The sequence below is a fragment of the Ceratotherium simum genome, chromosome 1 (assembly GCF_057802395.1).
Source record: "Ceratotherium simum simum isolate JZ-2026a chromosome 1, ASM5780239v1, whole genome shotgun sequence".
In the NCBI taxonomy this organism is placed as follows: domain Eukaryota; kingdom Metazoa; phylum Chordata; class Mammalia; order Perissodactyla; family Rhinocerotidae; genus Ceratotherium; species Ceratotherium simum.
The window spans coordinates 37,278,977-37,306,441 of record NC_141900.1 but is presented as its reverse complement, the minus strand read 5'-3'; the positions used below and the strand labels follow the sequence as shown (position 1 = coordinate 37,306,441).

Below are 27,465 nucleotides of genomic sequence, written 5' to 3'. Positions count from 1 at the left end.
CATTTTGGCCAGCTTTGGCATAATCACACCATGTTTTCCTACCAGTCAGTCAAATACAAGTTGGAGGGATAAAAGTGAGGTTTTACATTTCTCTAGAAGTTCCCAGATTAAAGCTTCTGTTTGGATATCATGAGAAGGTGCTTGGTTAGAGTTTTCAAAGGAGGTTATAACCTTTGAAGGAGCTATTTATAGCCTGAGAAATTATTTTATTTCAACTTAAAGAATAAGGTCTTTATATTAATTATGTGTTCAAATAGGAGGGAGACATTTTCAGCTGTAGAATTTTTGCTGAGGAAATGTAAATGGCAATAATATCAAGTACCACTTTTAAGTGTTTAGCCCCAAAGAAAAGATAAATGCTGGAATTGCTGTAATATTTCAGATCACAATACCAGTGAAATCACTGCATTTGTATTGAGTGGTAACACCTGTTGTTGCGCATTTTTCCAGTTACAGTCATGTGTCGCTTAATGATGGAAATATGTGTTGAGAAATGGTTGTGTGAACATCATAGAGTGCACTTACACAAACTTAGATGGTATAGCCTACTACATACCTAGGCTATATGTACTGATCTTACATGACCACCATTGTATATGCAATCCGTTGTTGACCAAAACATTGTTATGTGGCACTGAGAACCTTCTGTGTTTGGTCACTGGAACGTTGCCATGGTCACATTCTGTGTTGAGCGTGGCATAGTGAACTGTAGCATCAGTGGCAAGCCAGGACGCCCAGGCTTGGAGCTAGGCTATCTGAGAAGTCTGTAATGTGTTGAAACTACACTTGACATGGAGCCGAAGGCTCTGAAGAAACTGGTGGAATCCATCAGTAATACTGTCAAGAGCTGTAAGTACTGACCAGACATCCAGCACTGCCCGAACATCTTTATTCACTCAGATAGAAACGTCGCTAGACATATTAGTTTAACATTAACAAGTGCTTTGTAACCCCAAAAATAGAGCTTGTCTATTTTCTATCTAATATTTTGGCCATTTTAAAAAATAGTAAATGAATGATTATCCCTACCCTTTCACTAAAAATACTTTAATCATCAGGTGTTCTGAAATATATTGGTGTATGTGGGAAGAATAGCTTGAGAAGTCACATGACATCCTAAGTGCTAGAGGATTATTTGCCAACCAGGGGCTGATTTTATTATAGTCTGAAATTTAATAAGAGATCTCGAAATATGAAGGTTTACCTTGATGAGTTCTCTGGCACAAAACCTGTAGAAGCAGATGATTGTTCTACTTCAGGGGATTGACAGAGATACATAAAATACTTTAGATGTTGAAAAAATAGCATGGTGCTTTGCACATGGCAAGTGATTATTAAAGCTAATCTAACAGAGTTTGTGGGATTCCTTACCCTGACAGACCTTAAAAAGTAATCTTGTGAAGTTTGTCTCAGGCATGACCACAACAATCCTGCTAATGATCCTGAGTATCTGTTTTTAGATTTTGAGGAAGTTACTTTTATTTCAGCCACTTTTACAGCCTCATTACTGGGCACTTTGTCTAAGAATCTCGTTGTAGACTTAATTCAGTTTTCTTATTTCAGTTGGATTTTAAATGATCTAAGCTCCTCAAGCACTCCTCTACGTCCTGTGTTCCAATCCTGTTGTACAACCCTTAAAATCCATCTGGCAGGTTTAGCCACTGTTGAATGTAGTAAGAAATATCTGCTGTCATTTGCTACTTTCTTAACAGCCTGAGTTTTATAACATTCCAAAGGAAATTTTGCATACTTTAAAAATCTAACTCCTCTCCCCATCATAATGAAATTATTTTTAGCAATGTCTGTTACTCATATGTGTTTAATACCATAATTTGTTATTTAAAGCAATTCTCTGAAATACTCTAGGTATGAATATGTAATACCTGATCAGACCCATATCCCATATAGTCTTCTACAAAGAAAATACATATAATAATTGTTTGAAAAAAGGAATGAGTTGCATTCTTTTCTTTTTCCAAAGCTGTTGACACTTATTAATTCTTATGTTATGATCAACAGTTCAGGCCCTGGATGCTTAAACATGGCTATTCACCAGTGTAACCAGATTACTGTTTTATACTCAGATTGCTAACAGCTGATATTTATTGAGCTCTTCATTGGTGAAACACTATGCTAAATGGTTTATGTTTAGGGGGAGCTAGAACTCAGGTAGTCTGATGCCAGAGCCTGCACTCAAATAATCTTTATTTCTCAAATTAATCCTACTGATCAGCATTATAGACCCTCATGGTCATTCTTTATAGTGCTGCCTTGGCCTTCTCAAGAAGAGACTATCTTTTTATTATTTCTCTTCATATGCAAAGTTGTAGTTGTCCCATGTGACAGAAAGTTGTAGTTTTTCCTGGGCTTTGCACTAGACTCTAGAGCTGTTTGGGAGGGAACCTTTATAATGTGCGAGACCCTCATGTGCCACATGGCCTCTTCCAGTCGAAATCGCTACCGCTGCAGGACTCTCCTCTGAGATCCTCAGCTGGTTACCTCATGACCTCACAAAGGACATTCATTACCTTACCAAGCAGCTGTTTCCTTTTTTCTTTTTTTTCCAGACAGATCTAGAATGTTTTATATTCTAGTATAACTTCTACCTATTGATCTTTGTACTGCTCTCTAGAGCTTCATTGTCCAGTATGGTAACCACTAGCTGCATGTGGCTATTTAAGTAGAATTTAAAATTCAGTTTGGGTTACACTAGCCACTTTTCAGGGCTCAATAACCACATGTGGGTTGTGGCTACCAAATTAGCACAAATGTAGAACATGTCCATCATCTCGAAAAGTTCTATTAGACAGGGCTGCTCTAGAGTCACACAAATCTGTTCCTTTTTCCAAATCTTAATATAGTGTGGAAGGCAGGTAATTACCTCAGGGTGTAATAAAGGGCTTCATGGATGTGCAACCTCTGTGTCCTCCTGGCCATGCTTAATTTAATGCTCTGCTAAGACTGACTTAAAATTAATTTTTTGAACAAGGGACTTGCATTTTCATTTTGCATTGGGCCCACAAATTCTGTAGTCGATCCTGGCTGTGTACCCCTTATTCATAGTATGGTAGAAGTGTCTTCACCATCAGAATCATGTAAAGGTTTGTATTGAAAATACAGATTCCTGGGTACCACCTTAGGAAAAAAATCTCTGAAAGTGGAGACAAGCATCCAGATTGTTCACTCCATGTATTCTTAAGACACACTCAAGTTTGAAGATTCCTGATCAAAATTGGCTTTTCCAGTTGAAACTTCAGTTTTGTCAGCCTAATATCAATCCTAGCTTGATTGATAGTGAATTGGGAATTGACCCAGTCTTTTTCACATGTATTGTTGTTTAGCCATAATTTTTCCACTTACATAGATTAACAAACTTTTTTAAAGCTAAGTGAAGAATTTAAAAACTATTCCTAATAACTTCATGTTGGTTGATAGAACTGATCATTTTGGCCTCAAGAGGTTACTTTGGATTCTGACTCTCATCCAGCATATTCCTTAACCTCTCCAATTTACAAGTGGTTGATTATCATTTATTTAGCAGACATTTATTGAGACCCTATCATTGTGCTAGGCACTACTGGGTAGTGAGTAGATATTAACATAAGAATGATAAGAGATTTTTGTCAGATGCTTTGCTAAAATCCAAATACTTTGTGAACTGCTTTTCTCTGATCCACTCCTACTAGAAGGAAAAATAAGTTAAATCTAGTTTGATTTGCCCTTGTGAATTTATGAGCTCCTCCTCCCTGAGTGTTAATGAGTTTTTAATACAATTGATCATCTCTTCTGGGACTTAGCCCAGGACCACCTACAGGCCCACTAGTCTAATATTTGGCTTTCCCTTTATTTGTGAGACATAACATGGACTGATATGGGTGAGTATATAGGTTAGTATTTTCCTAGCTATATCTGCTGAGATGGCTTAGAATTAACACCCCATGGGCCGGCCTCTTGGCTTAGTGGTTAAGTGCGTGTGCCCCGCTATTGGCGGCCCGGGTTCGGATCCCCAGCGCGCACCGACGCACCGCTTCTCCAGCCATGCTGAGGCTGCGTCCCACGTACAGCAACTAGAAGGATGTGCAACTGTGACATACAACTATCTACTGGGGCTTTGGGGAGAAAAAGGGAAAAAAGAGAGGAGGATTGGCAATAGATGTTAGCTCGCGGTGGTCTTCCTCAGCAAAAAGAGGAGGATTAGCATGGATGTTAGCTCAGGGCTGATCTTACACACACAAAAAAAATTATTAACACACCAGTGGCAAACAGGTATACCCAGTGCCTAGACGTTGGTTTTTTTTTTTTAATAATTTTATTTATTTATTTATTTTCCCCCCAAAGCCCCAGTAGATAGTTGTATGTCACAGCTGCACATCCTTCTAGCTGCTGTACGTGGGACGTGGCCTCAGCATGGCCGGAGAAGCAGTGCATCGGTGCGTGCCCGGATCCGAACCCGGGCCGCCAGCATCGGAGCCTGCGCACTTAACCGCTAAGCCACGGGGTCGGCCCTAGACCTTGGTTTCTGAATACCAATCGCCAATAAAAAGAGCCAGGATTCCTTGAACAAATAGATGAACAGAGTGTCGAGGAGAAACCTACTCTACTCTTGTGTGTTTCTTTTACTCTGACACTACCACCACACAGGCTTCTGACACTTCTGGTCACCAACTGTGTGGAGGTTTTTCCTAACAAGCAATTCTCTGTGGCACCAGCTGGGTGTCCTCCAATTTAATAATTCAATTCTGACACTACGTTGGTGTAACATCAGATCCCACAGGTTATAGAGTTCAGTCCCACGAGATTGCTCTCTGCTGCAGATGCCAATCACAAGTCCAGGTTGTTACCTGTGCTGCTGACTGACTGGCTATAAATCAGAGGTTTATACTGACCCCTGCCTTGGGTTCAATTAATTTGCTAGAGCAGCTCACAGGAAAATAGTTCTCTTAGTGGATTACTGCTTTATTATAAAAGGATAGAAATAGATCAGAGAGATGCATAGGGCAAGGTATGTGGGAAGACATATGGAGCTTCCGTGCTCTCTCCCAGCACTTTTATGTGTTCACCAGCCTAGAAGCTCCCTGAACCCTATCCTCGGGGGGGGGGGGTTTTATGGAGGCTTCATCACACAGGCATGATAGATCATTAACTCAATTTCCAGCCCCTTTCTGGAGGGTGGTGGGTGGGGCTGAAAATTCCAAGCTTTTAATCATGCCTTTTTCTTTCAGGTGACCAACCCCCATCAGGGAGCCACCAACAACTCATTAAAACAAAAGACATTTGGGGCCGGCCCCGTGGCTTAGCGCTTAAGTGCACGTGCTCCGCTGCTGGCGGCCCGGGTTCAATCCCAGGCGCACACCGACGCACTGCTTCTCCGGCCATGCTGAGGCCACGTCCCACATACAGCAACTAGAAGGATGTGCAGCTATGACATACAACTATCTACTGGGGCTTTGGGGGAAAAAAATAAATAAATAAAATTAAAAATAAATAAAAAATAAAACAAAAGACATTTGTATCACCCAAGAAATTGTAAGGGATTTTGGGAGCTTGGTTTCAAGAAACCAGGTCAAAGACCAAATAGAACAAAAGATGCTCCTAGTGCTTTTATCACTTAGGAAATCCCAAGGATTTTAAGCACTCTGTGCCAGGAACCAGAGGCAGAGACCAATACAGCCATGCATCACTTAACAATGGGGATACATTGTGAGAAGTACGTCGTTAAGCGGTTTTTTTTCACTGTGATCATAGAGTATACTTGCACAAACCTAGATAATATAGCCTACTACACACCTAGGCTGTATGGTACTAATTTTTATGGGACCACCATCGTATATGCAGTCTGTCACTGACTGAGACATTGTTAAGCAGTGCATTACTGTATTTTTTCTATCATCTCACACAGGGATAATGCAAGATGAGCCTGGCAAGTAAGAAAGTAGGGAAGTGTTGAAAAAGCAAAAGGATGGGGATATGTGAAAGATACAGGAACCAACTTGAAAACTCCCAATGGCCAAAGTTGGAACAATTTGAGCAACAAAATTAATAACAGTATTGGTATAAAATAAATATATGTGACTCCATACTGACATAAATAATTGAATAAGTAAATGGAAAGAAGACAAATCTTCCTTATAGAAGAATTCCAAATAATGGTATAGATACCCCTTCCCCAGAAGTGGAGCTTAATTCTCTTTTCATTGAGAGACTGGATAGATGGTGGAAAGGAAAAATAGTAACTATAGTGAAGAAACCTGTAGACTAGCTTAACCAAATGATTAGGGTTATCATCAGCAATGATACATCATGTTAATATGTCTCCCTTCATATGTGAAGAGAACAGCACTTCATCTCTGTGGTATTCTTCCCCAAAACACATAATAACCACAGTCTAATCAAGAGAAAAATATATGACAAACCTAAATTGAGGAACATTCTGTAAAATAAAAACTCAAGGTTATGAAAAGCAAGGAAAGACTGAAAACTATCGCAGATTGAAGGAGACACGACAACCAAATGTATCCTGGATTGGATCCTGGAAGCAAAAAAAAAAGGGACATTAGTGGAAAAACTGGTAAAATCTGTGGTTTACTTAATAATAATGTGCCAATGTTAGTGTATTAGCTTCAACAAATGTACCATGGTTATGTAAGATGTTAACATTAGGGAGACACTGAAGAGTTTATGGGAACTCTGTACTATCACTACATCTCTTATGTAAATCTAAAATTATTCCAAACTAAAAAGTTTAATAACATAGGCCAACCTCTAGCATCTCAACACCATTCTCATTAACTACCATTTCTTTTTTTTTTTTTTTGTGGTGAGGAAGATCAGCCCTGAGCTAACATTCATGCCAATCCTCCTCTTTTTGCTGAGGAAGACCGGCCCTGAGCTAACATTTATTGCCAATCCTCCTCTTTTTTTTCCCTTTTTCTCCCCAAAGCCCCAGTAGATAGTTGTATGTCATAGTTGCACATCCTTCTAGTTGCTGTATGTGGGACACCGCCTCAGCATGGCCGGACAAGCAGTGCATCGGTGCGCGCCCAGGATCCGAACCCAGGCTGCCAGTAGCAGAGCGCGCACACTTAAGCGCTAAGCCACGGGGCTGGCCCTAACTACCATTTCTTAAATATCATTTACAATGGTTCCTTGACCACATGTGTAAGGTTTTTAGATATAATGAAATGTGAACTACATGGATAAAACTCAGAAAAAGTTATTACCTGCTGAAGATTGTGTCTAAAATCCTTGGTTGCTTTGTTGGATAACTTGTCGATATTTGACTCAGAGCAGCTCCTGACTCTTAAAACCTCGCTTTCCTCAGGGATCCATTTTCACACTACATTGGTGCTAACGTTTCCACTCAGATGATAATTCTCTGTCAGAGTTGAGCAGGACCACTCATCAGGCAAGCTTTAATATACTGTTGTCTTGACATGAGTACAGCCATGTTTGGCCGCTCCATTGACCTACAGCCACCAGCACAAAAAGAAATATAAAAGCTGCTTTTTGCGTGGTGGGAACTGGCCCTTCTCCCACGGAGAGAGTTGCAAGTTGTAACATTTCAAGGCTCTTGGAGCGTCGTAGCACGGGATGGACTGGCCATCTGTGCCGGGCTAAGACGATAACCAAAGAGAACAATGCACGTACACAATTACTGGGCTGGGACGTTAGCCAAGGGGCTCAATGCACATACGCCACTGATAACCATTTGTGCATGGGAACACTGGATGCTTGCACTGTAAACTCTGTAACTGCTTATATAAACTGCTGGAGACTGAGACCCGGTGAGAGTTCCACCTGTGGAAGGGACGCCTTGCCCAGGATGTGTGATCCTTGCCCAGCCGTGTCGATTGACAGGACTCTCCTGGCAGTGGGGCGTGGATGTTGTGAGTAATTGATTTACTGTGAAGTAACTGATTTGATGTGTTCTCTTTTCGATCAACCTGGTGTTTCTCTTTCTGGTTGATTTGTGTCATTTCTCTTCAGCCGATGTGGGTGTTTTCCCTTTCCAGTCGGGCTGATGTTTTTTCCCTCTTAATATTTGACCTATTTGGATCTGTTTGCAGACTGTCGCCTTTACTATCCTCTATATAATAAAATATACCTTCAGTCCATTTGTTTGGAGTGGAAAGTGTCTTTTACGTCTCCGATCGAATCCCCGAACCTCTCATAACAACTGTGCACTCCGTACAGTGCGTCCACGCCTGAGTTTCCCTTTTCTTCATATCCCAAAAAAGAAGACTTTCCAAATTTTTGTCCTCAGAGAAGCTGCATCTTCTTCTATGGCCTAGCCTTTAAAAGTCACATCACCTCATTTCCAGTGTACTCTCTTGGTTGAAATAGTCACAAAAATCCCCCTGGTTTCAAGTGAAGGAGACATAGACCTTATCTCTCTAAGGCAGGATCATCAAAGTCACATGTAAGAAGAGCATATGGGATGGGAGAGATTGTTAGGATCGTCTTTGGGAAAATACAACCTGTCACATCTGGATTCGCCCTTCAGAAGGTAGTTTCAAGAATCTACTGCCAAAGTGATCGTCCTTAAATGCAAATCTGATCCTGTTAACTTACCAGCCAAAATTTTTCAGTAAGCTCCCCAGTGGAAAGTCAAACAGTTCTGCCAGCTGGCCGCACCAAACCATCTGCAGCTCTCAGAGCATGCCTCCACTCCTTCAAGCTGCCTCCTCTGGCAAATGCTTACTCCTTTGGCAGGGCTTAGCTCAAGTGACACTTTCTCCTTGGGACCTTCTTAATCTCTTAGCGCCTCCCCTCAATTGATTATTCCTCTCTTTGGGTCACTGCCAAACACCATCAATCATGGTGCTTGTAACACTTGACTGCACTTCTTTATCTCTTGACGAAAGTGTAGCAAATTTGAGGGCAGGAACCATGCTGTATTCATTGCCCGGTTCATGAGAGGCCCTTAATAAATGCTTATTGGATGGATAAAAATGACCTTTACATCATATTTCAGGGCTTAGAGTTACAGTGTGAAACCTGAGAATCTAATTCAGTTCATAAAATAGAATTATTAGGTACCTTTGTAATTGCTTATTCTTTAGGTTTATCAATCATTACCCTAAAAATCAAATAATAATTCTGACCATAGTAGAAACTCTAATGTTGTAAACTGCATATTTGCTATGTGTTGTCATTGATTTCATTTGGGAGCCTGAAATCAAAGACAGCATCTATATTTCTTAACCATTGCTCTTCCCAGCCTTTTATTTATTTATTTATTTTTTGTGAGGAAGATCAGTCCTGAGCTAACATCCATGCTAATCCTCCTCTTTTTGCTGAGAAAGACCGGCTCTGAGCTAACATCTATTGCCAATCCTCCTCCTTTTTCTCCCCAAAGCCCCAGTAGATAGTTGTATGTCATAGTTGCACATCCTGCTAGTTGCTGTATGTGGGACGTGGCCTCAGCATGGCCGGAGAAGCGGTGCGTCAGTGCGCACCCGGGATCCGAACCCGGGCCACCAGTAGCGGAGCGCGCACACTTAACCGCTAAGCCACGGGGCCGGCCCGACAGCATCTATATTTCTTTCTCCTCACCTTCCTCACAAAAAAAAAAAAAAAAAAAAAGAATGAGGGAGGAAAAGGAAGAGAAAAAGAAAAATAGTAACCAGCTTTCCATCCTAACTCTTCTAGTTCTCTCAAACAATCTTTGATTCATAGAATTAGACTTTTAGACATTGAAAGAATCTGAGAGATCATCTAGGACAATACCCAATTTTTATAGGTGAGGACTCTGAGGCATAAAGAAGCTCTATGACTTGTCTAAGTCTCTCACCTATTTAATAGGATAAGAAACAGGAGTGAAACCCAGATGCTTAAGTCTAATACCTCCAACCTGTTAAGTCTAATCCCTTAGTTCTCAGTCCTGACGGTGCATTAGAATCACCTGTGCACTTCTTAAAACTACCATTAGTTTACTTACAGTGAGATCCAGGTATATGAATATTAAAAAGTTTTGGTTTGAAAATCAGTCACCAAGTCCTACCGATCTTCTGCAGCATCTCACGCTCCCTTCCTGCCCTCTGATCTCATGTCCACCTCCCTAGCCAAAGCCCTATCACTCCAACCCTGGCTTCTATGCTGCCAGTTTTCCACTTCAACTTTGAGAGATGAATTTTCCTAAACAACTTCTCAACCCTTACGGCATAGAAGAGTCAACCAACCCCTTATTTAGAAGCTAATTCCTGGGTCCGCTGTTAGCAATTCTGACTTCATAGGTCTGGGGCAAGGCCTGGGAATCTGCATATTTAACAAGCAATGGAGAGGGGGTTGATTCTCATACAAATGGTCCAAAATGACACCATGAGCAACAGTATTCCAGTAAAATAAATGTTAATCCTCTGACCAGGCATTCAAGGCCCTCGACCACTAGCCCATCCTCTTCAATCTTGTTTTTCACTTCTTCCCAACTTGCTGTGTTCAATTTCAATTCCACCTCTTTCCTTTACTCATGTTGTTCCCTCCTCCTGGAATTCTCCACTTCTTTACCACCCCCAACACATTCCTTCCTATATAAATACCATGCATCCTTCAAGGCCCAGTTCAAAGTCTACTCCCATGAAAATGGCCTGACTCCTCTTTCCCATACTGATTTCTCTTTCTTCACATGTCTATAGTGGTGAGCATTATACTACATAATCTATCATTTATATACTGTCTTATGAGACTTCTGAGTGATGCCCATCTTAATTGTGTAAGCTCTTAAGTAACAAGTCTACGTCATACTTTTTTTTTAATCACTAGAGCACCTAGTATCATAGGAACAAAATAGCTGCTTAGTAAAATATTTTTAATTGGGTTGGAGAACTCAATGATTAAATCTAAGTTGTATTTATTTATATTTTCATTTTACAGTCAAAAAAAGTGAAGTAGAGTGTCTCATAAGACTTTTTCACAGCTTGGTGGAAAGAGCTGATGTAAGACATGATAACGTTGGACTAGATCGTAACGCATTTCGAGGGATCCTGCACAGCATATTTGGAATGACTGATGATATGCTAATGAATAGAGGTAAGAAGTCATAAGAAGCTGAAAAGGGCCAAGCTGAGATGGCAAATATAGATATATGGCATATATATTTATATATATTAATATATGGCTAATATATATATGTTCGCTTTTCATCAAAGACTTTGAATTTTTTAATGCCACTCTAGAAAGACATGATTGTGGTAGTGCTGCCAATATAAAATAGTAGTTGATTTGATTGTGAGGATGGTTTTTATTATAAACTCACTCAGAATTTCATATCTGATAGCTGTAACACTTTGAGTGATAACCAGTAATGAACTAAATAAGTCAGCAGTATTGTTTTTTAAAAGATAAGCATATGGCTTTTAATCATGGTGTCTTTGGATTCACATGCTGTAGACATGTAAATTATTAAATTATTAGATCTCTTTCCTCATAAAAATGAAGAATGTATCAGTACAAAGGATGATGATTACTCATTATACTGAAAAAAATGAAAGATCATATATTTAAAATGGGAAATTATTTAATGTGATACAGTGAATTTCACTAACAGATTTTTAGTGTTCAAGTTGGTAAGCTTTGACATATGTATATACCCTTGAAACCATAGCCATAACCAAAATAATTAATATATCTATCAACTCCAAAAGAGTCAATAATATCTTATTTTCTATAGGATAGAATTAAGATGTCATTGGTAATTTTAAAGACAATGTGTTATTTTAGTAATTTTTCTTTAGGTACTGTACAAACTCTTTAGAACAAAATTTTACTACTCTTTTTAGAATAAAAATTATCACATTGATTAGCTCCACTGTTTGTCTTCTTGGCTCAGAGTAACTGTACAAACATCACAAATGAAGCTCATCATTGATCATGGAGGAGAATGACTCTTTTCTTTCTATAAAAATGTGGGGGAAACATATTTCCAGTATTTTTGACTCTTTTAAGAAAGATTGTGCCAAAACATTTTTTTCCCCTCAATTTGGGAGGAAAGTATTTTTTTAAATCTATTCATACATACATACTCTTGAATTATAAAACAGGTGTAAAAGACACACGTTTTCTTTTTTTCAGTATTTTTTGCATTTGACAAAGACAACGATAACTGCATAAATGTAAAAGAATGGGTTAAAGGATTATCAGTTTTTCTTCGAGGGACTTTTGAAGAAAAGCTGAAGTGTAAGATTTCTATATGTGATTACTGACTTAGTAATACATATTGTCAATTTTGTATTTCATGAATGCTTAAATAGTTTTTAAAAATATAAAATCAGTGTTCTCTATAGCAACCTTGCAAAAATAGTTCATAATAGCTTTAAAAAAAAAAAAATGAAATGAGTGGCCTATTTCCTAGGAGAGTCTCTAGTACCAGGGTCCCCAGACATTTCCTTCACTGGTTCTGTAATGCCCAAATGTCACCAGGATGGGTCTTTGGCTTAAGGCCCAGGCTAAGAACAGCAACTAAGGGTCAGGGCTTGTGCCAACTCTGATCAGCTGGCAAGGCTGAGGTTTCTGAGGCTGCCTCCGGGCTCAGCAGGAAATGGGCCTTGATATGGGGCAGCGTATAGGTCACAGTGGGGCCATTCCTTGTCTTTTCATCAAAGAAAATGTGAGGGATTGACACTAAATGAGGTAAAACACACATTAACCACCAGACACCAATACTGTAGTGTTAGAGTTAGTGTAGAGAGAGGGAAGAAGGTTGAGGACAATGAAAGCCCAAAGGGAGGAAGATTATAAAGGAAGCTTCCTACAGAAAAGGAACGTTAGGAATTCCAACGACAAAAATCTTCCAATTCACAATTTTGCCTAGAAATAGCTCTGGCCTCACCCTACCTTTACCATTAATTTAGAGATCTTCTTTTGAACATCCCAAATCCAAATTCAAGTGGAAGCAAAAAGAAGGGATAAAAATTTGTTTACTTACTCAGAACTCTGCAGTCTTTTCTTAAGCAATTTGACACTTCACACTTCTGGTGCCAGGATTTGGGGTAAGGAACCCTGGAAAGAGAATAGGAACAATTTTAAATAGCAATTTTCAAGGGAACAAATTGCTTAAAGTGTCAAATTGCTTAAGAAAAGACTGCCGAGTTCGGAGTAAGCAAGCAAATTTTTATCCCCTCTTGTTCTTCCACTTAAATTTGGATTTGGGATGTTCAAAAGAAGATCCCTAAATTAAACACACGTTTTTAAAATGATAACAGCATTTTAAAAAATCACCAACTTTCTCTGATATTTATGACTTTTTGTGTTTTTTTCTTTTTGATTTTTTTTTAAATTGAGGTATAATTGACATACATTATGTGGCTTTTTTCTTAACTTTTCTCTGGTCTAATTTTTCACAGGATAACATTTAAATATAGTTGCCACTTAAGTTTGTTGCAGCTTTCTTATACAGAAGTCTCACTGAGAAGTGAAAAGCTAAGTCTTACGGATATAAATTCTTGTGGTAATACTAATACATGGTGAAAATGGTCGTGACACTGAACACAGCTGTACGTGGTTGAAGAGCATCACACTATCAAAAAAAATTTCCTCCTCTAATCTCAGTTCCTAAAAATGTTTCATATACATACATATCAAGATGTGTCAATTTGGGGAAAATACTACTTCTAGTAGGGTTGTGTTGCAAACTCATATGTTTGCTAGACATGTGAGAAACTCAATAAAAACACAGCAAATCTGATACTCTGGAATTTTATACCTGGTTCTATTGCTTTTGCTAAAACACTTAACTAGATTACAAACTCCACAAGAGCTCTTGCACTGCTGTATTCCCAGGACCTGAGTGAGGTCATCTGTGGGATGAATGAGTGAACTGTGGTAGTGCTTACACAGTGAGATGGAAGTCACTCTCCAGGGAGAGAGAGAGGATTTTGGATAGTGCAGACGGGCAGGCCCCAAGAAGATGACAGACCCACTACCCAAATATATCGAAAAATGTTCTTTGTCAGGGACATAGTCAAGTGTGTACCTAGTTTTTGTACTCTATGTAAGAGAATCATAATACTGAGATAAACATACACACACATATATATGTATATATATGTGTTGTATGATGAAAGGTTTAAAAAATATGTATCTCCTTTATTGCAGCTTCATAACATTTTTAAACCCTCAATTTCAAAATCCAGAAATTATAAGTCTTTCTTTTCACATCACAGGGGGTATTTAATCTTGTGAAAAGAAATATAAAAGGGTGCTTTATTTTAAAATCTACCATATAGACCAATAATTGTAGGTTGTAAAAACTGTTTTTGTCTTTATTATATATTGAAATAACTAAGGAGAAGACTAATAACATTTTAACTTATCCAAGTCTTTAAACTTCTTATGCTTTGAAAAGTTTGTTTTGAAGTTTATTATCTGAATGGTGATGGTTACATTTCTCGAGAGGAAATATTTGACATGTTGAAGAACAGTCTACACCAAGCGTCAACTGAAGAAGAGACTGATGAAGGAATAAAAGAGTTAGTAGATATAACACTGAAGAAAATGGTAAGAATGAAAAACTTTAATTCATTATATCCAATCAAGTGGATGTTGGATAAAGCTGAAGATGAAGAAATGACTTCTTTCCCTCCATAATGAATGTAACCTTTATGAGGGCAGGAGTTTTTGTTTATTCTCTGCTCTATCCACTGCCTAGAACAGTGCCTGGCTGATAGTGGGTGCTCAATAAATATTTATGGAATGGCTGAGTGAATAAATGAATCACTATACAAAATGAATTTAATTTTATTATTTTAAAATATTTTACTATCAGTAAAACCTCATTAATTAGGGGAGGAGCAGATTCATGTAAAATTCGATGCTACTCTGGTCTGTCTTCATGACCTTAGCCCTCCAATTCATCTAAATGCTCCTTATAACAAAATAACATAATAATATAGGTGGCCCTTACAGAGTGCTTTCTATATGCCAGGCCCTTCACAGAACTTTAATATAGGAACTCATTTTATCCTCAAAACAACCCTATGAAGTAGAGAGTATTCCATTTGGCAGATGAGAAAACTGAAGTACAGATGGGTTTACCCAAGGTCACACTAGAAAATTGGATGCAGAATTCACCTTTCAATGAAACCAATAATACCTCTTTATTATGGACATAGTGATTTCTCTCCTTTTCTTACTGTGACCCTAAATTGGCTACCAGTGAAGGTTTGTGACTCCAAGGCAGCCTGCGGCCAGCTCACTCCCATTACTCTGGAGTTCAGGAAAGAAGCAGACAGATGAGGCGGCTGCCAAGTCTCAGACTCAGCTAACACAGACTCCCAAGTATCTTCTTCCATTAGAAATACTCTCACTAGCCACTGCGCTAGGGCTGAGGGTAGACTTCTTGAGAGACAGTATGTTCCCCAGTACCAACCCCCCCGCCTTTGTTTTTTTTTTTGCTGAGGAGAATTAGCCCTGAATCTGCTGCCAATCTTCCTCTTTTTGTACATGAGCCGCTGCCACAGCATGGCCACTGACAGATGAGTGGTGTAGGTCCACACCAGGGAACCGAACCTGAGCTGCCAAAGTGGAGCACACTGAACTTAACCTCTAGGCCGCCAGGGCTGGCCCCCCACCTCATTCTTTTTTAAAAGGAAATGTTATGGAGTGAACATTTTTCTGACAATTATTCAAGCCTTTCTCAAAATAGACCCTCAGCAGCCCTGAAATCAGGGCTGAAATCAGTTATGCTCAGAAGTCAAAAAACAAGGACCCATCAAATCAAATCCAAATTCAATTAAGTAGTTAATAGCATTCATAATCAACACACATGCTCTCATGATTTACTTAAGCATCCGTAGTCCCTGCCACGAACGCTCCACCCCCGGCAGGCCTGTCTTCTTCCTGACTTACACTCCTGCTTACTGTTGTAATTCAGGTTGGGCCATTCTTCTGTATTTCCTCCTCACACCTCTCCACCTATCCAGATCCCAACCATCCTTAAAGGCCCAGCAGTGGTCTGCAAGCTTCTTTTCATGACTCTAGTCCATCTTGGAGTGTTACTGCTCTAACGCCCAGTGCCTTGTTCCTTAACTGAGCAACTTCACTTTTATCCTTTCTATGTGATAGGATCCCAAGTAAGAGATCTTTTGAGGAACAAGTTCTACTACCGAAAATTAAGCTTGAGAATCTTTGCCCTATGGCACTTATTTTGTCACAAATGTAGCAATGTAATAATGGGCTTCCTCTAATTTTTTTTCTTATTTCCCCAATTAGAGTATTAGACCTTTAGGGACAGGAACACATTTTATATATCTAAGGTAACTCAGGTGTCTTAGTCTGCTTGGGCTGCTACAATATCATAGACTGGTGGCTTAAACGACAGAAATTTATTTCTCACAATTCTGGAGATTGGAACGTCCAAGATCAAGGTGCCAGCAGATTCACTTACCTCGTGAGGGGCTCTCTCCCTGGCTTGCAGACAGCCACCTCCTCAATGTGTCCTCACGGCAGAGAGAGGGAGCTCTGGTCTCTCTTTCTTTCTACTTATAAGGACACTAATTGCATCACAGGGGCCCCACCTTCATGAACGTATCCAAACCTAATTACCTCCCAAAGGCCCCACCTCCAAATATCATCACATTGGGGGGTTACAGCTTAACATATGAATTAGGGGAGTGGGGACACAAATATTCAGTTCATAATACCAGGTATGCCAATTAGATTAACAGGAATCAAGTTAAGTGGCCTCCATAAATAAGTACCTTTTGATGTATGTAAGTAGTGCTTACAGAAGTATGTGTACAGTTTTACTTGGTAAAACCTTTTATTCTAGACATTTTCCATGCAAAACTAAAAACTACTCTATCATTTATCAAGAAATCATCTTCCTCTCTAGGATTATGACAATGATGGCAAGATATCTTTTGCAGACTTTGAAAAAGCAGTCAGAGAAGAGAGACTTTTGTTGGAGGTGTTTGGACCATGTTTACCAGAAGCACAGGTACAGTGCCAACAGTCCAAATTGGTTGAGGGAAAATTTTAAAGGATCAGAAAGTAATACTTGCTAGACACACGTACATCTGTAGGGCTTCAGCCCACTGCTGAAGTTCTGGCAACCATGAAGGGCTCAGCCCCACCCTAGCATTTTGGGACCCAAGACAGCAGTGACTATTAAGTAATTATATTCAACAGACGTTTTTGAGCTTATAACCTCTTTAGGTGTACACAATTCCTAATTTCCTGTTATGTTAATGACATTTTCCCAAAGAAAACCAGGGTATATTGGCTTGCTTAAGGGAAAGAACAGTGAATAAAGAGTGAATTCAACAGGTGCCCACCATAAACTGCTAGGAGAAAATCTGATCTCTTTCAACTCAAATGTTTTCCTTTCTTAATTCTTCCTTTGATCAACTGTGCTTTGTGAACATGATATACAAAGAAAGTTTTTATTCTCTGCAGTAGTGATTTTGTGAATTAATCTGCATAATGTAAAGCTACGTCAGACATCTCAGCTCGTCTAACTTGTCTAACTGTAATTTACTGCCACACCTTAACTGTGTAACGTGTGGTAAAAAGCAATGGGTGAAAGGTAAACTTCTTGTTTTAAGAGACTGATGGGTGAAACAGTATAGAATAACGGACTGGATTGGAGTAACTATTTTGGTTCGGATGGAACACCAACAGTTCCTCAGCTGCTCCTGGAGAGTTCATCTGTAGCCCAGTTATCCAGAGCCTTGCTACTCAAAGTGTAGTCCATGCACCAGCAGCAACAGTATCACCTAGGAACTTGTGAGAAATGCAGAATCTCAGACCCCACTCCAAACCAACTGAATCAGAATCCTTTTTTTAGTGCTTGACACAACAAAAGTTTGTTTCTTTCTCTCATTATGGTCAAATATTGCATATGTTGGTGGGGATGGGGAGGGATGCTGGCCTCCACAGTCACAGAACAGATCAGGAATCGATTCAAGAACACAGAACCCACCTTTATGGCTGTAAGAGAATTTTTTTTTTTTTAAAGATTTTATTTATTTATTTTTCCCCCAAAGCCCCAGTACATAGTTGTCTGTCATAGCTGCACATCCTTCTAGTTGCTGTATGTGGGACGCGGCCCCAGCATGGCTGGAGGAGTGGTGCCTCGGTGCGCACCCGGGATCCGAACCCGGGCCGCCGGCAGCGGAGCGCACACACTCAACCGCTAAGCCACGGGGCCGGCCCGAGAATTTTTTTTAATTGTGGTAAAATACACCTAACAAAATTTAACCAATTTTAAGTGTACGGTGCAGTAGTGTTAAGTACACTCACACTGTTGTGCACCTAATCTCCAAAACTCTTCATCTTGCAAAACTGAAACTCTATGCCCATTAAACAACTCCCCATTCCCACCACCTGCCAGCCCCCTGGCTGCCACCATCAGAATCTGCATTTTAATAAGACCCTGGGGTAAAGATTCATAGCACCTTAAAGTCTGAGAAGCCTGATCTAGATAGCACCTTGGTCTTTCCAAGTCTATGCTCAACTGTCTAATGTATCTTTTACCTGAGACTTCAGCAAAAAATATATCTAATTACCTTATAAGGAAGTGGGCCCAAAATCTGCCTGCAGCTTCCTTTAATACCATCTGCCACTTAGTGCCATCCTAGCAAGCTGAATCCGTAGGTCACAACTGAAGATGGACCTTATTAACTGATCTCTTCAAATTCAATCCATTAGACAAGAGGGCCTTAAGGATAGGAAGAAAGAAAAGAAAAACAGACACCATTTGGTATGGGCCTTCTCAAGTTATTTTTATCAGTGGGAAAAAAAAAAAGGAAACAGCCTAGATATGCTTGGATTTTCAACTGTGTGGTCCACTGACAGAAAAAAAAAATGTGACTGCGCTAAATGTAGTGGTATGTCTAATATTTACAAATACTGATTTGTTTCTGCCACAGATCAAGTAAATTCTTCTTAGAAGTTAACTAAAGCATGTAAGCTTCTAATTTCAGCTTTGCTCTAATAGTTTATTAACTTTTTTACTTTACAGAATTGTCTTGATTTTGAAGCCCTGGCATTCAAACACATCCTGACTTCTAGTTTTTGAATGTGAATCACTCAATATTTATATTAAAATTAGAAACAGATCCTGGTTGCCTATCTTTGTAAAGTTTCTATATTTGCTTCAATTAATTTACATATAGTTATTGCAATGTGAGAGGTAAAATTATATGAACAGTTTCTGTAATATTAAGTATGGATCAAGATAATATCTATAATAAGTAATGATAAACTAATTTTATTTTTTAAATTAGCTATCAACCTTGGATCTTGTGGCAAATACTGTGAATTAGCCACAGACTGTCAATGGACAGCCTCTTTTCTCTTGCTTTCTCAACCACAGAAGTTGGAAACATAAAACACCATTCCAGACTCCTCAGTTAAGAACAGCCATGAGCCCAGTTCTAGCCAATAAGATGTAACCAAAGCCACTGGGTGAAGTTTCTGAAAAAAATTTTTTTTTTTTTAAGGAATATATTTGGATGAAATGTATGTTGTACATGATAAACTAATTTTAAAAGATAAAACTATATTAGACAAGTAGTTTAAATGAAATTACAAAGAAAAGTGCATTAAAAAAATACCAGCAGTAAAATCTCTTCAAGAATTAAAATTACAGGCTAAAAATAGAAAATAAATAGTCCCTTAGAAAATATTAATTAGTTGCTGACAATCTATATTCTTCTTCTTTGTTTTAATGGACGACTTGTATGGACATCTTCCAGCTTGTCCTCTGGAGGCTTTGGCACAGATGAAATTACCTAGTTTAAAAAAAGAGAACCAACAAGACTTAATTTTTATAGTAGAGGAGTAAATAAACTATCAGAAGAGACAGGATATATATCTAGTAGTTCAATCCTTGTCATCACAGTTGAGGCCGAGTTAGCCCAAGTTCAAGATAACAGCCTATGCTCTGGGCACGGAGCAAAGTTTTCTGTCCAAACGTTGATGAGAGTAAAATTTCTAAAGCAATTTAACAAGAAAACAAATTCGAGAGGAGAAAAGTAAACATATGCTCTACTTTAACACTCCTTTATAGATCTGAAGTCACTTGTTATTTTATGGACACAGACAGATATCCTGGTTATGCATAAAATTTGGAGAAATAAGCAGAAAATGGCATAATCCTCAATTTCTCAGGGAAAAATGAAACCAAATACATCATCAGAAAAAGAGTGGACAATAAGTTAAAGCAGAGTTAAGACAGTCTTCTCTTAAAATGGAAAATTACTAGAAACTGTAGTAAATTCTATTTAGTATTTCTCTTTTTTGTTGTTCTAGTATTTCTGTTATCTAGGATTTGGACCTAACACTTTTTTTCTTAAAAAAATACAGTTCACTCTGGCTGAGAGCTATGTATCAGCTACATACAGCTCAGTTCAGCTGTATCTGAAGGGAGGAAGGGTGCCCGCACAAACTATAAGAAATTTAAAAAGAGGCTTAAGCATAGAAATTGTGTCCATGGATTTTTATTATTATAAAACAATCCCTCTTCCTTAATCAGATAATTTTCAGGTAAAAAAAAAAGATATGTAAAATAAACTAAGCTACCTTAGCCTCCCTTCGTCACACTGTAAAGTATATGCACAACTGTGTGAAAAGCGCTTTCTGAACCTCAGAGTTGAAGTATAAGAGAATGGTCTTTCTCCCTGAGTTTATGATTTCTAAAAGGCTTCTCCCACAAAAAGGCATCTTTCAAAAGCTTACTCAAATGTTAACTTTCTTTTATTTGTGCTTAGAGAATGGAAAACAATTATGTAAATAATTAAAAAAAATTACTACCTAAGTAGCACAATCTGTGCTAGTCTATTTAAGAAGTTTACATTTGAAATGCAGACCTTAAGGACTAATCTTTAGAATTTTCACCTTCTTCTATGGCTATTTTTATCAAAGAGGCAAAATAAGCATTTTGAATTTGATGTAATTTGTAGTAACTGAACTTAAGAGAAATAAATTGTAATAATTTTCCTTCAATGGAATTGTTCTCTACTTTGGCTCATAACAGATCTGGGGAGCTTTAAAATAGGGAGGGCCTGGCTCCACTCTAACAGACTGATCTAACTGACTGAAACCACTGCTGTTATATCTTATATCTAGAGTGATATGAACTATGTTCTGTCACTGTTTAAAGCAAGGATTAATGGTACTGAAGCAAATAAATTTGGTAGTCAAATTCAGTTAATTAAACAGAGAATTGTAGGAAAACACATCAAAACACTAAAAATGAAAAAAATTAATGACTATACGTAGTTCCTACAAAAAATTCTCCATTTAGTTGTCAGTTCTATGATCAAATAGTCTCTTAAAACAGTTAAGTGATCTTACCGCTTTGAGTTTATTCCGAATTAAATTTGCTGTTGTATTCAAGGAGTCATCATGCATATCCACTTTGGGTATGTCTGGCAACAGAGGCCCAATCATAACCTCATTACTGCTCGTGCTTGTTTCAAAAAACGTTCCAAGTTTACGATCATCTTCTCTTCTTCTTTTCCGCTCCTGCAGTTGTGTTGTCCTAGGCATAAATCTGTCAACTGCCTCTGAAGGAGTGATAGCCTTCTGTGCACCAGGGCAGGCCACTGAATTTCTAAAAGTTTTCATTTGCATTTTCTGCAAAGAGTCATTGTGGTTACAATACTCCACTGTTTCATCATGGTTTCTACAATCCTGAGAGGAGTTTGATGCTCTGTCCACATGTTCCCCTGATGAACACGTACATTTTGAGGAGAAATAACATAAAGGCAATTCACAAGAATAAGGAAGACAAGAATCTGAGTTCCCAATAGAAGTGTTCGCAGCAGCCGCACAAAATCCAGATGTCTCCGAATGGAAGTGCTGTCTAAAATTTTTTGTGTCTTTATGCTCTGTAACCAGTTTCTTCTTTGTCATATAATGATCTTTACAATTTAAAAGGTGAGGGGAAGGGAAAAAAAAATGGTTCATTTATTGTTTTGATCATTCAGAAATGTGTAATTTTAAAGATTTTATTTATTTTATTTTTTCCCCCCAAAGCCCCAGTGGATAGTTGTAGGTCGTAGCTGCACATCCTTCTAGTTGCTGTATGTGGGACTCGGCCTCAGGATGAACGGAGAAGCGGTGCCTCGATGCGCACCCGGGATCCGAACCCGGGCCACCAGCATCGCAGCGCGCACTTAACCACCAAGCCACAGGGCCAGCCCAGAAATGTGTAATTTTAAAAAACATTACTTTAAAATGTTAACAAATGCTACCCTGAAAAATTTATTTCTTGAGCAGGCAATACACTCACGTGTTTAAAAGCTAAAAAGGATAAAAGGTATTAGTGTCAAGCTTCACTCTTTCCTTGCTCCCCATATGCCTGGTTTCCACCTCCCATAAGTAATCACTAGTCTTTCTGTTGTTGTTGAGGAAGAGTCGCCCTGAGTTAACATCTGTTGCCAATCTTCCTTGTTTTGCTTGAGGAAGACTGACCCTGAGCTAACATCTGTGCCAACCTTCCTCTATTTTGTACGTGGGTCGCTGGGACAGCATGGCCACTGATCAGTGGTGTAGGTCTATGCCTGGGAACCAAACCCAGGCCGCTGAAGCAGCGTGTGCCGAACTTAACCACTAGGCCACGGGGCTGGCCCTAGTAATCACTATTCTTATTTATCTGTCCAGTATGTCTTACTTTTCCTCCTCCCACCTATCCCTCTTTTTCTCTGTAATATCCATTTCTCTGCACCTTTGCATTTTCTACTTAACTGTAGATCTTGGAGAGTTTTTCCATGTCATTACATAGAAAGCTCCTTTTTTTTACAGCTTCAGAGTATTCTACAATATGAACGTATCATGCTGCTTAGTTTGCATTTGTTAGTTTTTAAAGGAGGCAATAATGCTGGGCCCATATTTTGTAATTTCCTTTGCCATGCACACATACACGTTTTCCTGGAGCTAGTTATTTACATATCCCACAGGTTAAAGTTCAGTCTCTACAAACGACCAGGGACTCTCAACAGCCAAATTTTCAGGTAGATTTTTCAAGAGTCTTCCCACTTTATTTCTCTCTTCACCTCTGCCACATGCCCCTTCCCTAATCAGCCATAAACTCATCATATTCAATAGCTGTATGAACGCCAACTTGATCTTTCAACTAAAGGGTGGAAATCTGGTAATCTGTGCCTCTAGTACTATTCAGATTTCAGACCACACATATTTTCTTAGTCCAATTCTGACTGTTCTAGTCCTATAATCCATGTACCAGATCCCATGACTCTATTTCAGGCAATTGGAATTTGTCCAGAAAAACTCAGTTGGGCACATGGGGCATCTGGCCAGCTGCTGGTCAAAAGTGGAATTTTTCCACTTTTAGCAGTTTTAGATTAGCAGTTGGTAACTGGTCTACAAATCACAATTGTTTCTCACTGGCTTTAGGTCAAAGCCTTAATTCCTTAGCACGGGACACAAGGCCCTTCATGATTCACTTCCTGTCTGGCTTTCTAATCTTCTCTCTCACTGAAGCCCCTGTGTTGTGGTTACCCTGTACTACTCAGAGTTCCTTAAAATGTATGATGCTCACTTATTCTTCTGGGCCTTTAAACATGCTACCTGGCCAACCTTTCCATCTCTTCCTCTCCCCTTCTGGATAATATCTTCCTATCCTTCAAAACTCAGCCACCTCTTGCATCCTGTAGGAAGTCTTCCACCAAGCAGTATCTCTCTCTTCCCAGCCCAGGTTATGCAGACTGCTGCACAGAACTCTGTAGTTTACAGTTATTGAATATTGTGATCATTTACTTGCCTCTCTTCCCACTAGACTGAGAGCTCCATGATGATATACCTAGCAGAGGCCCTGACACATAGGAGGTGTTTAGTAACAGGCTTTCCATACCTTTATTGTTAGTAGTTCTTGCTACATAAGCCTTTCTTTCTTGTAATTTTTTTCTAGTTTCTTCAACAGTCTCAAATTCTGGAGCGTAACACACATGAAGCAATCCACCAAAGAAACTCTGTTCATCCATTTTCCTCTTGGCTATCCTAAACAGAAGTACATGATAGCATGGTTTATTAATCTAGATTTACTTAGGATGGAAGCTTAACTAGTATACAATGCACTGATCTAAAGACCAAAGTCCAGCTTTTGCTATGTGTATGTACATCCCATGGTTTGGGGATTAAGAGGCTCTGCTTGTGGATGGTATTGACCCTACTGATCCAGTGTATACTCTTAGAGCCTTCCCTGCCCTCTCCCAATAGTGTTAACAGGTTTTGAGCTAAGTCATCCACACATATCCAGACTCCTTTTAACCAGCTTAGGATCCAGCAGTTAGCTGGAGGTACACAATCTGTGATCATGAAATAGAGATCTTCTCTGTGTTAAGTTAAATGGCCCTTCAGAGTTAGCTCATACCCAATTTAGCCTTTTCAGCACAATGTATTCCTATAATGGGATTCATATATAAAAAATTAATTAAAATACTGTAATTGTAAAGCTTTCAATAATTGAGGAAATACTGAATATATAACAACTACTCAACGAGAAAATGAGAGAATAGTATTCATTCAACAAATACTTATTAAACAACTATGACTGGCCAGGCACTACTATAATAAATACTTAAGTACTTATATGCCCAGGGATAACGAAAAGAAATACTTACAGAGATTTTACCATGCACCAAGCAGTGTCCTAAGTGCTTCACTTGAATCAACACTTCACAACAACCCTATAATACAACTGAGGACTGGGGAGATTTATAACTTGGCCACACTCACATTAGTTTATGGACCTAGGATTCAAATCCCGATGTTGAACTCCACAGCATACTGTACTAGGTGCTGCGGGAGATACAAAAGCTCTAGAAAAGATCATTCCTTAACCATGAGGAGCTGGCAAGCTGGTTAGCAGAGTGAGATTACATATAAGAGCAACCTGAGAACAATACATGATCCCATCAAGTGTTTTTGTGGCAGACAACAACTGCTATTTGTAGCACAGAAAAGAAAATATTAATTGTAATAGCCAGGGAAGGATGGGTGTTGGAGCAAATCAGTGACAACAATAGAGGTATACCTAAAAACAGATAATGCATTTCATACTTCAGCCTTGTTGGAACAGAGAGTTCATGTTACACAGAAGGCTGGAAAAGATGGGGTCAATCCTCATAGGCACATAACAATAAGAACCTCAATAGCTAATGTTTATTGCGTTCTAAACAGGAGGCACTATGCTAAGCCTTTTATAGGGATTATCTCATTTCATCTCCACACAACCTCAGTAAGTAGGTCCTTTTACCATATAGATTTTACAGAATAGGAAAAACAGGCTTAAGGGAATTAACTTGTCCAAGGTCATGATGTTAGTAAGTAGGGGAACTGGAAAACTTACTCCAAACCCAATTTTTAATCTACACACTACACGACAGAAAACTGCTAAACATGGGAATGACATGATGGAAATAGTGTTTTGACAAGGCTAACATTCAAGAAGACAGGAGGAAGATAATACAACAGTGCCATGTTAGGTTACTGGGTAATTCAGGTATGAATAAGAGAAACCTTGGGCCAAAATGATAGCAATGGGAATGGAGGAAATGAGACACTGCTTAACTGGCATATTACCTTGCACTTTGTAAATTCATAAATTTAATAAGATAAACTTCTGTAAAGTCTTCTGCTGGATATTCATCTAGAGCATTATACTGTTCAATTGCACCATATAGAGCAAATCGCTCAACTAATTCCTTCATCGCTCCCACTGCAGGAACTCCTTGTATTAATAAGTATCGAGATTCCAAATTGACTGTATATACCTAAAAGAAACGCAGACACATTAAACGTGTTTTCTAAATAAGCCTAGGACAAATCTGCTGTTTTTTAAAAAAGCTTTGAAAACAACAAATACTCTATTCAGTCGGTCTGCAGGAAACAAATCAAAAATTCTGCCCCTCTCTCTGCATAAAGAATAATTCAGCCCACGTGTGAGGGCCTCTAACTAAAGCACAGACAATATTCCTTCGACATGTATTCCAGAAGTGGGCTCGGTAGAAGTTACTGGAAAGAATTAACAAACATTCACTTGCCGTATGCCAAGTACTACTGTAAACATGGAAGATACAGTGACTAAAATAAAGGCCCGTTCTTGCGGAGCTGACGTTCTAGCAGCTGACCAAAAGGGTCGTGAGAATCTTCGGTACCTGAGTACCAGTGTTACCCATACCCATCTCCAATGAGTGACGGATATGACCGCAGCCTTTCAAGCTTTTATTTACGTAAGCTAGGCTTGTGGAGCTAGAGCTCACATAAAGTTACCGAGGACAGCGAAGGAAACCAAAATCACTTTACCTTGACAGCGCGAGGCCGTCGCCCCTCCCGATACTTGGCCCTTGTGTCGCATACGGCCCGCTGGACGTGGTGGTCGAATACGCCCCCAAGCTCCCGACCACTCGACGCCATCTTGCCGGTTTGGGCTCTTGCAAAGACGACAACATCCGCCTCGCCGCACTCCCGTGTATCCAATAAGAGGGAGGGATAGGTCAAGGCGTGCCGGGATTGGCTAGAAATCGACAGCGGGGGACCATCGTTTCCTGCGAGCGAGGACTCGGTGCAAGAGGTGCCGTCCCCCAGCGGCGCGGCGGAGAGGCGCGCAGAGCGGCACAAGGCTTGCTTGGCCATCCCCTTAGCGGAGCGCGGCGAGAGGCGCCGCGGGCACAGGGGGCGGGGCGATCGGCCGCCTCCGGCTCCGAGGCGCTCGGCCTGCCCGGGCGTCCGGCGTCAGCTGGCGTGGGCGGCCGGGGCCTCCGGGCTTGCTGACGATGTGGGGCAGCGATCGCCTGGCGGGTGCGGGGGGAGGCGGAGTGGCCGTGACCGTGGCCTTCACCAACGCTCGCGACTGCTTCCTCCACTTGCCGCGGCGCCTCGTGGCCCAGCTGCACCTGCTGCAGGTAACGCGGCGGCCCCAGACGAGGTTCCCAGCCCGGACTCGGGGCACCTAGTCGGCAGTCTGCGGTCGGACGGGGCCGAGGTCTTGCAGGGACGCGGCGGCCGCTCAGGCCTCTCCCGACCGCGGGCTGCCTTCCCGGCGCCGCCGAGCTTTCAGAAGCCAGTCGGAGGGCCCCTCGAGGGCAGGGCCGGTCTGGGCAGTGTCTGCAGCCCCCTCCATGTCCAGTGCAGCCCCGGGTCTTCACGTTACCTTGCCTCATTCCAGGTCTTTTCACTCGGTGAAACTGGGCTTTCAAACATCCTAATATTCTACCTCTGCCTTCAGATATCCTCACTCCAGGTTGGAAAAGCTCTTGAGAAGTCGTTTTTGTTTTTGTTTTAAATGTTTTCCCCGGCAGCGATTTCCAGGTGCCTGCACTGCTGTGGTCCGGGCCCCCGGGGGGGAGTGGTGTGCAAATATGTTTGCGGAGCCCTTGTAGGTTAACAGGGACTAAGCACGGTGTCCCGTGAGCGGGATAGGTTAATAAAATGAAGGTTCTTCTCTGTGTCTCCAACACTCAGAACACCTCCGAGGGGTGCCAGGAATGTGCAGTGGGATTA

General features: G+C 40.1%; 3 protein-coding genes across 6 annotated transcripts in view; 2 read left to right on the top strand and 1 right to left on the bottom strand.

Annotated features, from left to right (window-relative positions):
* The first annotated feature begins 5,904 nt into the window (after positions 1 to 5,904).
* LOC101398961 (calaxin-like) lies at positions 5,905 to 17,130 on the top strand. Its single transcript, XM_087434058.1, has 5 exons — positions 5,905 to 5,924; positions 10,844 to 11,028; positions 12,070 to 12,174; positions 14,342 to 14,493; positions 16,829 to 17,130. The coding sequence occupies exons 1-5, from the start codon at positions 5,905 to 5,907 to the stop codon at positions 16,973 to 16,975; spliced, it is 609 nt and encodes a 202-aa protein (XP_087290184.1). The 3' UTR covers positions 16,976 to 17,130.
* Positions 17,131 to 17,911: 781 nt separating this feature from the next.
* On the bottom strand, positions 17,912 to 26,500 carry RBM48 (RNA binding motif protein 48). Its single transcript, XM_004431341.3, has 5 exons — positions 26,269 to 26,500; positions 25,546 to 25,736; positions 23,816 to 23,961; positions 21,295 to 21,863; positions 17,912 to 19,730 (listed from the first exon to the last, which is right to left on the bottom strand). The coding sequence occupies exons 1-5, from the start codon at positions 26,377 to 26,379 to the stop codon at positions 19,644 to 19,646; spliced, it is 1,104 nt and encodes a 367-aa protein (XP_004431398.1). The 5' UTR covers positions 26,380 to 26,500; the 3' UTR covers positions 17,912 to 19,643.
* Positions 26,501 to 26,694: 194 nt separating this feature from the next.
* Positions 26,695 to 27,465, top strand: part of PEX1 (peroxisomal biogenesis factor 1) — a 42,683-nt gene continuing 41,912 nt past the window's right edge. For 2 of the 4 annotated variants that reach the window (XM_087420171.1, XM_087420232.1), the window contains exons 1-2: positions 26,695 to 26,867; positions 27,131 to 27,205. In XM_087420171.1, the coding sequence (XP_087276297.1) occupies positions 26,739 to 26,867; positions 27,131 to 27,205 (204 nt within the window). In that variant the 5' untranslated portion in view covers positions 26,695 to 26,738. The remainder of the gene's footprint in view (positions 26,868 to 27,130; positions 27,206 to 27,465) is intronic. The other 2 variants (XM_087420073.1, XM_004431340.3) reach the window with 2 other exon arrangements.